Here is a 15044-nt window from a genome sequence, read left to right on the forward strand (position 1 = left end):
AGACGAGCTGGAGAGCAGGAGGTTGTTAATAACCTGGTTTACCCAGACGAGCTGAAGAGCAGCAGGTTGTTAATAACCTGGTTTACCCAGACGAGCTGAAGAGCAGGAGGTTGTTAATAACCTGGTTTACCCAGACGAGCTGAAGAGCAGGAGGTTGTTTCACAGGGCCTCAGCTGTAGTTTACACCCAGATTGTAATCTGATGGTTGATCCTTGTGGTAGAGGAAGACAGTGGGCTGGGAGTCAGAGTACAGGAGCACATTCACTAATGAACTCTTTCTCGCTCTCTCTCTCGTTCTCTCTTTATTGTTATCTCGCTCTGTCTTTCTCTCTCTCTTTATATCTATCTCTCTTTCTCTCTCTCGTTATCTCTCTCTCTCTTACTCTCTCTCTCTCTTGCTCTCTCTCTTGCTCTCTCTTTCTCTCTCTCTTTCTCTATCTTTCTCTCTCTCTCTCCCTCTCTCTCACCGTCTCTCTCTCCTTCCTCTCTAGCTCCTCTCTCTTTATCCCTATGTCTCTCTCTCTCTCCTCTCTTTTTATCCCTATGTCTCCTCTCTCTCTCTCCTTAAGCTCTCCCTTGACTATTCATCATTAAAAAGGAATAATTGTCATAAGATATAAGCTCAAATGTTCATAATTTAAAGGAATAGCATAACTAGGTTAACTCAGCTATAGAAAATGTCATCTTTTTATGCAACCTCCCTCTCCCAACCCACCCACCCAGCTCTGTACAGTATAGCTTTACGCTTGTCTCTTTCTTTCTTTGACTCTCTCTCTCCTTTTTTTCTCTCCCATCTCCTCCTCCATGCTGTCTGTCTGTCCCTGACCTGGCTCTATATCTCTCAGCCAAGCCTGACTGTCTGTGTAGCTCTGACCTGTCTCTATATCTCTCAGCCGAGCCTGCCTGTCTGTCATTGACCTGTCCCTATATCGCTCAGCCAAGCCTGCCTGTCTGTGTATCTCTGACCTGTCTCTATATCGCTCAGCCGAGCCTGCCTGTCTGTCATTGACCTGTCCCTATATCGCTCAGCCAAGCCTGACTGTCTGTGTAGCTCTGACCTCTCTCTATATCTCTCAGCCAAGCCTGACTGTCTGTGTATCTCTGACCTGTCTCTATATCGCTCAGCCATGCCTGACTGCCTGTGTATCTCTGACCTGTCTCTATATCGCTCAGCCATGCCTGACTGCCTGTGTATCTCTGACCTGTCTCTATATCGCTCAGCCATGCCTGACTGCCTGTGTATCTCTGACCTGTCTCTATATCGCTCAGCCATGCCTGACTGTCTGTGTATCTCTGACCTGTCTCTATATCTCTCAGCCAAGCCTGACTGTCTGTGTATCTCTGACCTGTCTCTATATCTCTCAGCCAAGCCTGACTGTCTGTGTATCTCTGACCTGTCTCTATATCGCTCAGCCATGCCTGACTGCCTGTGTATCTCTGACCTGTCTCTATATCGCTCAGCCATGCCTGACTGTCTGTGTATCTCTGACCTGTCTCTATATCTCTCAGCCAAGCCTGACTGTCTGTGTATCTCTGACATGTCTCTATATCGCTCAGCCAAGCCTGACTGTCTGTGTATCTCTGACCTGTCTCTATATCGCTCAGCCATGCCTGACTGCCTGTGTATCTCTGACCTGTCCCTATATCGCTCAGCCAAGCCTGACTGTCTGTGTATCTCTGACCTGTCTCTATATCGCTCAGCCATGCCTGACTGCCTGTGTATCTCTGACCTGTCCCTATATCGCTCAGCCAAGCCTGACTGTCTGTGTATCTCTGACCTGTCTCTATATCGCTCAGCCAAGCCTGACTGTCTGTGTATCTCTGACCTGTCTCTATATCGCTCAGCCATGCCTGACTGCCTGTGTATCTCTGATCTGTCTCTATATCTCTCAGCCAAGCCTGACTGTCTGTGTATCGCTAATCTGTTTCTATATTTCTCAGCCAAGCCTGACTGTCTGTGTATCTCTGACCTGTCTCTATATCGCTCAGCCATGCCTGACTGCCTGTGTATCTCTGACCTGTCTCAATATCGCTCAGCCATGCCTGACTGTCTGTGTATCTCTGACCTGTCTCTATATCGCTCAGCCAAGCCTGACTGTCTGTGTATCGCTAATCTGTTTCTATATTTCTCAGCCAAGCCTGACTGTCTGTGTATCTCTGACCTGTCTCTATATCGCTCAGCCAAGCCTGACTGTCTGTGTATCGCTAATCTGTTTCTATATTTCTCAGCCAAGCCTGACTGTCTGTGTATCGCTAATCTGTTTCTATATTTCTCAGACAAGCCTGACTGTCTGTGTATCTCTGACCTGTCTCTATATCGCTCAGCCAAGCCTGACTGTCTGTGTATCGCTAATCTGTTTCTATATTTCTCAGCCAAGCCTGACTGTCTGTGTATCGCTAATCTGTTTCTATATTTCTCAGACTACCTTGATGTGGTTATTTAAATCTTCTTCTTCTTTACATTACTCTACATCAATATTTTTTTTTCAAACTTTTTCTTTCAAACGTTCTGACTCACTTTTTAACCACCTCAAATCACAGCAAATAACATAACAATATACTGTATATAACATAACAATATACTGTACATAATATAACAATATACTGCACATAATATAACAATATACTGTACATAATATAATAATATACTGTATATAACATAACAATATACTGTATATAATATAATAATATACTGTATATAACATAACAATATACTGTATATAACATAACAATATACTGTATATAACATAACGATATACTGTACATAATATAAGAATATACTGCACATAATATAACAATATACTGTATATAATATAGTCACATACTGTATATAACATAACAATATACTGTATATAATATAATAATATACTGTATATAACATAACGATATACTGTATATAACATAACAATATACTGTATATAACATAACAATATACTGTATATAACATAACAATATACTGTACATAATATAACAAAATACTGCACATAATATAATCATATACTGTATATAACATAACAATATACTGTATATAACATAACAATATACTGTACATAATATAACAATATACTGCACATAATATAACAATATACTGCACATAATATAGTCACATACTGTATATAATATTTTCACGTTGTATTAGTTGTATGTACGGGATACACATGGTATACAAATCAAATCAAATTCTGACTAAAATACAGTAGAATAGAATACAGTATATACATATGAGATGAGTAAAGCAGTATGTAAACATTATTAAAGTGACCAGTGATTCCATTATTAAAGTGACCAGGGATTCCATGTCTATGTACACAGGGCAGCATCCTCTAAGGTGCAGGGTTGAGTAACCGGGTGGAAGCCGGCTAGTGATGGCTATTTAACAGTCTGATGGCATTGAGATTGAAGCTGTTTTTCAGTCTTTCGGTCCCAGCTTTGATGCACCTGTACTGACCTCACCTTCTGGATGATAGCGGGGTGAACAGGCAGTGGCTCGGGTGGCTGATGTCCTTGATGATCTTTTTGGCCTTCCTGTGACATCGGCTGCTGTAGGTGTCCTGGAGGGCAGGCAGTGTGCTCCCGGTGATGCATCTGGCAGACCGCACCACCCTCTGGAGAGCCCTGCGGTTGTGGGCGGTGCAGTTGCTGTACCAGGCGGTGATACAGCCTGACAGAATGCTCTCAATTGTACATCTGTAAAAGGGTTTTAGGGGCCAAGACACATTTCTTCAGCCTCCTGAGGTTGAAGAGGCGCTGTTGCGCCTTCTTCACCACACTGTCGGTGTGGGTGGACCATTTCAGATCGTCAGTGATGTGTACGCCGAGGAACTGGAAGCTTTCCACCTTCTCCACTGCGGCCCCGTCGATGTAGATAGGATAGGGGGGTGCTCCCTCTGCTGTTTCCTGAAGTCCACAATCAGGTCCTTCATTTTGTTGACGTTGAGTGAGAGGTTATCTTCCTAGCACCACTCTCCCAGGGCCCTCACCTCCACCTTGTAGGCTCTCTCGTCATTGTTGGTAATCAGGCCTACTACTGTTGTGTCGTCTGCAAACTTGATGATTGAGTTGTAGGCGTGCTTGGCCACGCAGTCATGGGTGAACAGGGAGTACAGGAGAGGGCTGAGAACGCACCCTTGTGGGGCCGCAGAGTCAAGGATCAGCGAAGTGGAGGCATTGTTTCCTACCTTCAGCACCTGGAGGCGGGCCGTCAGGAAGTCCAGGACCCAGTTGCACAGGGCAGGGTTCAGACCCAGGGTCCTAAGCTTAATGATGAGCTTGGAGGGTACTATGGTGTTGAATGCTGAGCTGTAGTCAATGAACAGCATTCTTACATAGGTATTCCTCTTGTCCAGATGGGATAGAGCAGAGTGATGGCGATTGCATTGTCTGTGGACCTGTTGGGGCGGTAAGCAAATTCGGAGTGGGTCATCGGGTGACAGGTAGGGTGGAGGTGATATGATCCTTAACTAGCCTCTCAAAGCACTTCATGATGACAGAAGTGAGTGCTACGTGGCAATAGTCATTTAGTTCAGTTACCTTTGCTTTCTTGGGTACAGGAACAATGGTGGACATATTGAAGCAAGTGAGGACAGCAGACTGGGATAGAGAGTGATTGAATATGTCCATAAACACCCAAGCCAGCTGGTCTGTGCATGCTCTGAGGACGCGGCTAGGGATGCCGTCTGGGCCGGCAGCCTTGCGAGGGTTAACACTGTCGTGTCTTTGGGGGTACCATTAAACTGAAGATATGTTTATCAATTAGCTCCCTGTAATTATTATCACGCGATTAAACTGATTAATCGTTTAATTGTAATTAACTAGGAGATCGGGGCACCAAGGAGAATATTCAGATTACAAAGCTATAATTTTCCTAATATAACTTTCCTGTACTATAATATTATATCCTATTATAGTATAGGCCGATTATCTTCTGGTTTAAATGGTGTATTTACCTCTAGTCCAGTCTCATTCCAAACGTCGTAAATTGTTGTATCTCCACGAACCCAGTCTTTACTAAAATCATCCATACATCAATTGTCTTAAAATCATTTATTTACTACACTAAGTAATTAACAGAAAACATACAAACAGTAATTATCGTCACAAAGGATTGGTAGAGGAATGTGCCCTTGTGGGCTAAACAGGCAGGTCGGCCTGTTGAACAATGGGTCATAAACGGTCAGCTGAGAAGTTACACAGAGTTCATTAATATTAACAATTGACAATTGAAGGCTCACTCATTCGGGAACAATTGCAATCAATATATATTTACGCTCAGTGTGTCGTCGTTCTTTGTTGGAGAGTTCAGTTCTGTTGGAGAGTCTCTCTCTCGGTTAGAATGGATCTTTCAAAGCGACATTCATTAATGTCGTTATAGAATGGATGTTTCGTTGGTCTTCGCGTTCGATGATATAATTTACTTAGCTGCAGACTAATAATTAATATCAAAGACTTGTTCTTATTCTGTCGGTCTCGATAGTCTAAAAGTTAACCACGTGGTATAGTTCACTTTCAGTAGAGTACTTGGATGGTCAAACCTATGGGCCAACTCAATGGAGTGGAGGCCTGGTCTGGGGAAATGTAAATCAAGGGGTGTTTTATAGTGCCCATCGAACAGGCTTGTCAAATGACGCCTGGTCCTGTATGGGTCCCTGGGGGCGTGCCCATGACTGAGCTAGACTTGGTTACAGAAATACAATTCTATCACATTACATCAGTACATAGCATCTCAATGTCTTACAAAAGCTTTATCCTTATTAATACATTCTATACAACCATTATGATGCTATTATATAAACAGTTTTATGGTAATATGGCTATATTGTCTCTTCTGAGTATCACAAAATTGTACCAAGCGGATCAGTTCGTAGCTGGATTCTTCACCAATCTTCCATACCTTCTCCAGAACACAAAATGTCGCTTGGCTCTCCAATTCTATGAGTTGGAAGAATTTCCTGTGTCTCTCTATGGGCCATGTGGCCAGAGACTCTCCTGGAATTTTAGAGTTTTTACAACCCTTTACACACAGGGTGGATTGGGGGGAAGGTAGGTTGGGTGGTGGTGCAAAAGGGAGGGGGTCAACTGTCCTCCCTGTACCAAAAGAGGCCAACGTCATGACAACACACTTAAATGTCTTACTCACATCGGCCACGGAGAAGGAGAGCCCACAGTCCTTGGTAGCGGGCCGCGTCGGTGGCACTGTGTTATCCTCAAAGTGGAGAAAGAGAAGGTGTTTAGCTTATCTGTAAGCAAGACATCTGTGACGTTGCTGGTTTTCCCTTTGTAGTTCGTGATTGTATGTAGACCCTGCCACATATGACTCGTGTCTGACCCATTGAATTGCGACTCCACTTTGTCTTTGTACTGATGTTTTGGCTGTTTGATTGCCTTACGGAGGGAATAACTACACTGTTTGTATTCTGCCATATTCCCAGTCACCTTGCCATGGTTAAATGCAGTGGTTCGCTCTTTCAGTTTTGCGTGAATGTTGCCATCTATCCACGGTCTCTGGTTTGGGTAGGTTTTAATAGTCACAGTGGGTACAACATCTCCTATACACTTCCTGATGAAATTAGTCACCGTATCCTTGTATTCGTCAATGTTATTCTCAGAGGCTACCCGGAACATATCCCAGTCCACGTGATCAAAACAATGTTAAAGCATGGATTCCGATTGGTCAGACCAGCTTTGAATAGTCTTTTGCACGGGTACTTCCTGATTGAGTTTCTGCCTATATGAAAGGAAAAGCAAAATGGAGTTGTGATCAGATTTGCCGAAGGGAGGGCGGGGGAGGGCCTTGTAGGCATTTCGAAAAGTTGTGTAGCAGTGGTCCAATGTTTTTCCAGAGTGAGTACCACAGTCAATGTGTTGACTATAGAACTTTGGAAGCGTTTTCCTCAAATTTGCTTTGTTAAAATCCCCAGCTACAATAAATGCGGCCTCAGGATAGATGGTTTCCAGTTTTGCATAAAGTCCAGTGTAGTTTGTTGAGGGCCGTCGTGGTATCGGCTTGAGAGGGAATATACATGTCTGTGAATATAACCAAAGAAAATGATCTTGGGAGGTAATACAGTCTGCATTTGATTGTGAGGTATTCTAGGTTGGGTGAACAAAATAACTTGAGTCTCTGTACGTTATCACAATTAAACCATGAGTAGTTAATCATGAAACATACAGCCCCGCCTTTCTTTTCCCCTGGAGAGTTCTTTATTCCTGTCTGTGCGATGTACTGAGAACCCAGCTGGCTATATGGACGGGGACAGTATATCCGGAGAGAACCATGTTCCTGTGAAACAGAGTATGTTACAATCCCCGATGTCTCTCTGGAAGGAGATCCTCGCCCTGAGCTCATCTATTTTATTATCCAGAGACTGAACATTAGCGAGTAATATCCTCGGAAGCGGTGGATGGTGTGCACGCCACCTGAGTCGGACAATAAGTCCACTCCGAATACCTCTTCTCCGCCGGCAGGGTTTTGGAGCAGCCTCTGGAATAAGTTCAATTGCCCTGGTGTGTACGAACAAAGATTCCATTTCGGAAAAGTTGTATTCTTGGCCGTATTGCTGGTGAGTTACCGCCGCTCTGATATCCAAAAGTTGTTACTGGCATGATGTAATAACACAAACAAAAATACTGGGCTGATAATGTAAGAATTAACACGCAAAAAAAAAGAATGACTACAAAGTTGCTTCGGAGGTAGAAGCAGAGCTGCCATATCTGTCGGTGTCATTTTCGCATCCAACTAAATTCTCACTTGCAGGTTCCTTCTCGACAATGCAACAACAATAAGATGTCTGTGTGGGTGTGTGTCTGTGTGTGGGTGGGTGGGTGGGTGTCTGTGTGGGTGGGTGTCTGTGTGGGTGTGTGTCTGTGTGGGTGGGTGGGTGTCTGTGTGGGTGTGTGTCTGTGTGGGTGTGTGTCTGTGTGGGTGGGTGTCTGTGTGGGTCGGTGTCTGTGTGGGTGGGTGTCTGTGTGGGTGGGTGTATGTGTGGGTGAGTGTCTGTGTGGGTGGGTGTCTGTGTGGGTGTGTGGGTGGGTGTCTGTGTGGGTGGGTGGTCTGTGTGGGTGGGTGTGTGTCTGGGTGGGTGTCTGGGTGGGTGTCTGGGTGGGTGGGTGTCTGTGTGGGTGGGTGGGTGTCTGTGTGGGTGGGTGTCTGTGTGTCTGTGTGGGTGTCTGTGTGGGTGGGTGTCTGTGTGGGTGGGTGGGTGTCTGTGTGGGTGGGTGTCTGTGTAGGGTGGGTTGGTGGTGGTCTGTGTGGGTGTGTGTCTGTGTGGGTGTCTGTGTGGGTGGGTGTCTGTGTGGGTGGGTGTCTGTGTGGGTGTCTGTGTGGGTGGGTGTCTGTGTGGGTGAGTGTCTGTGTGGGTGGGTGTCTGTGTGGGTGGGTGACTGTGTGGGTGGGTGTCTGTGTGAGTGGGTGTCTGTGTGGGTGGGTGTCTGTGTGGGTGTGTGTCCTGTGGGTGTGTGGGTGGGTGGGTGTCTGTGTGTGTCTGTGTGGGTGAGTTAGTGCAGTTATCCTAGACTCTCTAGACTAACCTGTTGTGTCTCTCTCTCCTCCTGCAGGTTTCCGCTGCTTCAAGGCAGTGATGTTCTCTAATCTCTCTCCTGTCTGGCCTGCAGGCTCTAATCCAGGGGTGGGCAACTTTGATGGGAGTGGGGGGGGGGGGGGGGGGGGGAGAGATTTAGAAATGTTATAACGAATTTCTTGCAATGCTACACATTTTGCCATAGGGTGGAGAGAAATATTTTGAATGTTTGCAGTATGATATCTGAGTGTGACTGACTAACAAAATCAGTTGGGGGGGGTCCCCCGGCCAGTAATTCAACCATGATAACAAGTTTAATAGCTGGCACCGAAACTAATTTAGCAATGTAAAAAATGTTAGCGGACATGGGCTAATTGACTGACTATCAGAGACATAACAAGTTTAAAAAAAATTGCTTATGGACAACCAAGGTTAGAAATGGCATCTTGGTGTATTCTACTATTCTGTCAACAGTAAGTTGAGACCAATGACCTGTATATATATAAACCCTGGAATGCTGATGCTATGTTTTAGACATGGAGAGGCTTTGAAGCCACCGGTCCTCCATATTGGAACTCCTCAGAAAAAACTGTCTTCCATATGAATGAATGGAATTTTACAGTATTTCATTTAAAATGTTTCAAGGGCAAAATTACGTGTTTTTAAGTATTTTTTGTTGTTGTAGTGGGGACAGTAACATTTTCCAAACATTGTAAGAAAAATGTAAGAACATTTGTTTTTAGCGCACATAATGTAATTTAAAAGTATGTCTGTTTGTCTGTCCTTCAGGCTCTAACATGTCTGTCTGTCTGTCTGTCTGTCTGTCTGTCTGTCTGTCTGTCTGTCTGTCTGTCTGTCTGTCTGTCTATCTGTCTGTCTGTCTGTCTGTCTGTCTGTCTGTCTGTCTGCCCTTCAGGCTCTAACCCTCCTCCTCTCCTCTCCTCTCCTCTCCTCTCCTCTCCTCTCCTCTCCTCTCCTCTCCTCTCCTCTCCTCTCCTCTCCTCTCCTCTCCTCTCCTCTCCTCTCCTCTCCTCTCCTCTCCTCTCCTCTCCTCTCCTCTCCTCTCCTCTCCTCTCCTCGTCCTCTTCCTCTCCTCTTCCTCTCCTCTTCCTCTCCTCTTCCTGTCCTCTCCTCTCCTCTCCTCTCCTCTCCTGTCCTCTCCTCTCCTGTCCTCTCCTCCTTTCAGGCTTTAACCTGTCTCTCTCTCCTCTCCTCCTCTCAGGCTTTAACCTGTCTCTCTCTCTCCTCTCCTCCTCTCAGGCTTTAACCTGTCTCTCTCTCTCCTGTTCTCCTCTCAGGCTTTAACCTGTCTCTCTCTCTCCTCTCCTCCTCTCAGGCTTTAACCTGTCTCTCTCTCTCTCCTCTTCTCCTCTCCAGGTTACCGTTGCTTCAAGGCGGTGATGTTCCTAACAGGCTTGATGTTTGGCTCCGTCATCATCTTTCTGCTGTGTTATAAAGAGCGTGTTCTGGACACCCAGCTGAGTGTGGAGGCCTCGGTGGGCATCGGCCTGGGCATCGGTACCCTCTGTGGCCTGGTCACCATGCTGGTACGCTCTGTTGGACTATACATGGTGGGGCTCCTGCTGGGACTGCTGCTGGGCATCGCTTCGCTGGTAAATAAGAGAATACAGTCTTTATCTGTGTGTGTTTGTGTGTTTGTTGTTGAGTGGGTGTGTGTGTGTGTGGGGGTGGGGTTGTGTGTTTTGTTGAGTGTGTGTGTGTGTGTGTTTTGTTTAAGTCTGGAAGAAAATTAACACTTTTTTTATTTATTTTTATGTAATTCCCCTTTTAGTTGCACATCTAGCGAGTGAGGAATGTCTAATGTAATCTTCTAGTGATGGTTCTATACTGCTGCAGCTCATTTCATGACAACGTTTACAAATAATTAATAATAGATACAAATGGTATACTTCCTCCTGGTATACTTCCTCCTGATATACTTCCTCCTGGTATACTTCCTCCTGGTATACTTCCTCCTGATATACTTCCTCCTGATATACTTCCTCCTGATATACTTCCTCCTGATATACTTCCTCCTGGTATACTTCCTCCTGGTATACTTCCTCCTGATATACTTCCTCCTGATATACTTCCTCCTGATATACTTCCTCCTGATATACTTCCTCCTGGTATACTTCCTCCTGATATACTTCCTCCTGATATACTTCCTCCTGATATACTTCCTCCTGGTATACTTCCTCCTGATATACTTCCTCCTGATATACTTCCTCCTGATATACTTCCTCCTGAGTATACTTCCTCCTGATATACTTCCTCCTGATATACTTCCTCCTGATATACTTCCTCCTGGTATACTTCCTCCTGATATACTTCCTCCTGATATACTTCCTCCTGATATACTTCCTCCTGATATACTTCCTCCTGATATACTTCCTCCTGATATACTTCCTCCTGATATACTTCCTCCTGATATACTTCCTCCTGGTATACTTCCTCCTGATATACTTCCTCCTGATATACTTCCTCCTGATATACTTCCTCCTGGTATACTTCCTCCTGATATACTTCCTCCTGGTATACTTCCTCCTGATATACTTCCTCCTGATATACTTCCTCCTGATATACTTCCTCCTGATATACTTCCTCCTGATATACTTCCTCCTGATATACTTCCTCCTGATATACTTCCTCCTGATATACTTCCTCCTGATATACTTCCTCCTGATATACTTCTGCCAGGTAAGACTACTTTGCAGTTAACATTTAATTGAGGAGGTTTTGGGGGAAGTATTTCTGTCAACCCACAAGACGGTTATAACATCAACTGTCTAGAGAGTGTGTAGCAAACGGGCGCACCAGACCGAAACGGGCGCACCAGGCCGAAACGGGCACACCAGACCGAAACGGGCACACCAGGCCGAAACACCGAAACGGGCACACCAGACCGAAACGGGCGCACCCAGGCCGAAACGGGCACACCAGACCGAAACACCAAAATGGGCACACCAGACCGAAACGGGCGCACCAGACCGAAACACCGAAATGGGCACACCAGACCGAACACCGACGGGCGCACCAGACCGCGGGCGCACCAGACCGAAACACCGAAACGGGCGCACCAGACCGAAACACCGAAACGGGCGCACCAGACCGAAACGGGCGCACCAGACCGAAACGGGGCGCACCAGACCGAAACGGGCGCACCAGCCCGACCGACAGGGCAATATTGCTGGAAATGAATTGTCAGATATTGTTTTAGGTTTGGCATTTTAAGCCAATAGAGGCTAGCCAGTGGTGGGATAATGTCAATGTTAGATTGATTAGATTGATTAGTAGCTGGGAGATTGCATTGTCTGAGCTTGCGCTATCAAACCAGGAAATGTTTTCCTGATGTACTATTGGCTATCTGAATAAACTAAAACTTAACACAAATCTCTCCATTCAGGTGGTAATGGAGGAGTTCCACCACCCCCGGACGGTGTGGGTTCCCCTGGGGGTGTTGTTGGGGTCAGGCATGCTGTTCGCCGTCCTTACCCTCCAATGGCAGCGCTTCTTCACCACCCTCTCCACCGCTGTGTTTGGCTCGGCTGTCATCACCGTCACTGTGGACTATTTCATCGAATTGTTTGCTCTTGTCAGGTATATTAAAGACACATATATTACAGATGCATATTATATATTACAGATACATATTATGTATTACAGATGATATATATATCAGAGGATATTATATATCACAGACACATATTATACATTGCATATGCATCGATCTATAAATTACAGATACATATTATATATCACAGATACATATTATATATTACAAATACGTATTATATATTACAGATAAATATTATATATCACAGATACATATTTTATATTACAGATATTATATGTTACATATGATATTATATATTACAGATACATGTTATATATTTATATGATATTATATATTAGATATGATATTATATATTATATATTACAGATTATATTATATGTTACATATGATAATATATGTTACAGATGATATTATATATTACAGATACATATTTTATATTACACATGATATTATATATCACAGATTATATTATATATTACATATACATATGATATATTACATATGATATTATATATTACATATGATAATATATGTTTTATATTACACATGATATTATATATTACAGATTATATTATATATTACATATACATATGATATATTACAGATACGTATTATATATTACTGATGATATTGTATATTACATATGATATTATATATTTATATGATATTATATATTACATATGATATTATATATTATATATTACTGATGATATTATATATTACTGATGATATTATATATTACAGATACATATTATCTATTTATATGATATTATATATTACATATGATATTATATATTATATTATATGTTACATATGATATTATATATTACAAATTATATTATATATTACAGATGATATTATATATTACACATGATATTATATATTACAGATCATATTATATATTTATATGATATTATATATTACACATGATATTATATATTACATATACATATGATATATTACAGATACGTATTATATATTACTGATGATATTATATATTACAGATCATATTATATATTTATATGATATTATATATTACACATGATATTATATATTACATATACATATGATATATTACAGATACGTATTATATATTACTGATGATATTGTATATTACAGATTATATGATATGTTACATATGATATTATATATTACAGATGATATTATATATTACAGATCATATTATATATTTATATGATATTATATATTACAGATGATATTATATATTACAGATTATATTATATATTTATATGATATTATATATTACAGATCATATTATATATTTATATGATATTATATATTACATATGATATTATATATTACAGATTATATTATATATTACATATGATATTATATATTAGAGAATATATTATATATTACAGAACATATTATATATTACAGATCATATTATATATTACTGATGATATTATATATTACAGATTATATTATATATTACAGATTATATTATATATTTATATGATATTATATATTACAGATTATATTATATATTACAGATCATATTATATATTACTGATGATATTATATATTACAGATTATATTATATATTACAGATTATATATTTATATGGTATTATATATTACAGATTATATTATATATTACAGATTATATTATATATTACAGATCATATTATATATTACAGATTATATTATATATTACAGATCATATTATATATTACAGATCATATTATATATTACAGATTATATTGTATATTACAGATGATATTATATATTACAGATCATATTATATATTACTGATGATATTATATATTACAGATTATATTATATATTACAGATTATATTATATATTACAGATACATATTTGAGAGGATCAAGGTGGCTCCGCCCCGTCCTGTCTGCTGGTTCACCTGGGTCATCATGGGGGTGTGGCCTGTACTGGCATTGCTGGGGGTCCTCATCCAATGGAAGGTCACCGCCGAGGGATACTCACACACTGAGGGTAAGTCTGAACCCTAACCGTTAACCCTACCCTTAACCCTAACAGAGGGATACTCACACACTGAGGGTGCTGTCTTGCCAGCTCCTGTGGTCATTGTCATGCCAAGTTTAAACGTAGTCCTAGACATGATTAAGCTTAGTCCAAGACAAACAAAGAAAAGGGCCCAGGACAAGGCTTAAAAGAAAACTTCAAACAATTTGAACTTCATATTCATCCTCTCCAGCACCACCCCAACATCAACATATGTGAAAATGACGCCTTTTTTTGTAGTTTTTTGGGGGGTTTTGTAGTTAAAAAGATCGAGCATGATGAGCTTTTCATCAGGTGATTTTAACCACATCCTCATCTAGCTTTTTTACTACTAAACATAGACATGCCCCATTTTCACATACACTATACACTGTATACAAAAGTATGTGTACTCCCCTCTCTCAAATAGGTGCACTTGACTATTTCAGCCATACCCGTTGCTAATAGTTGTATAAAATCGAGCACACAGCCATGCAATCTCCACAGACAAACATTGGCAGTAGAATGGCCTCTCGGAACAGCTCATTGACTTTCAACGTGACACCGTCATGGGATGCCACCTTTCCAACAAGTCAGTTCGGCAAATTTCTGTCCAGCTAGAGCTGTTATTGTGAAGTGGAAACGTCTAGGAGCAAAAACGGCTCAGCCACGAAGTGGTAAGCCACACAAGATCACAGAAAGGGACCACCAAGTGCTGAAGCGCGTAGCACGTAAAAATCATCTGTCCTCGTCCGCAACACTCACTGTTGAGTTCCAAACTGCCTCTGGAAGCAACGTCAGCACTAGAACTGTTGGTCAGGAGCTTCATGAAATGGGTTTCCATGGCCGAGCACCTGCACACAAGCCTAAGATCACCATGCTCAATGCCAAGCATAGGCTGGAGTGGTGTAAAGCTTGCCGCCATTGGACTCTGGAGCAGTGGAAATGCGTTCTCTGGAGTGATA

At 41.9% G+C, this 15044-nt stretch overlaps 1 protein-coding gene across 1 annotated transcript in view; it reads left to right on the plus strand.

The window, feature by feature from the left end:
• Window positions 1–15044, plus strand: part of tmem198aa (transmembrane protein 198aa) — a 39595-nt gene that overhangs the window by 2105 nt on the left and 22446 nt on the right. The window contains exons 2-4 of the mRNA XM_045704903.2: window positions 9894–10129; window positions 11923–12116; window positions 13925–14070. Coding sequence (XP_045560859.1) covers window positions 9894–10129; window positions 11923–12116; window positions 13925–14070 — 576 coding nt within the window. The remainder of the gene's footprint in view (window positions 1–9893; window positions 10130–11922; window positions 12117–13924; window positions 14071–15044) is intronic.

This window comes from Salmo salar, chromosome 21 (genome assembly GCF_965601325.2).
Source record: "Salmo salar chromosome 21, fSalSal1, whole genome shotgun sequence".
NCBI classification, from domain to species: domain Eukaryota; kingdom Metazoa; phylum Chordata; class Actinopteri; order Salmoniformes; family Salmonidae; genus Salmo; species Salmo salar.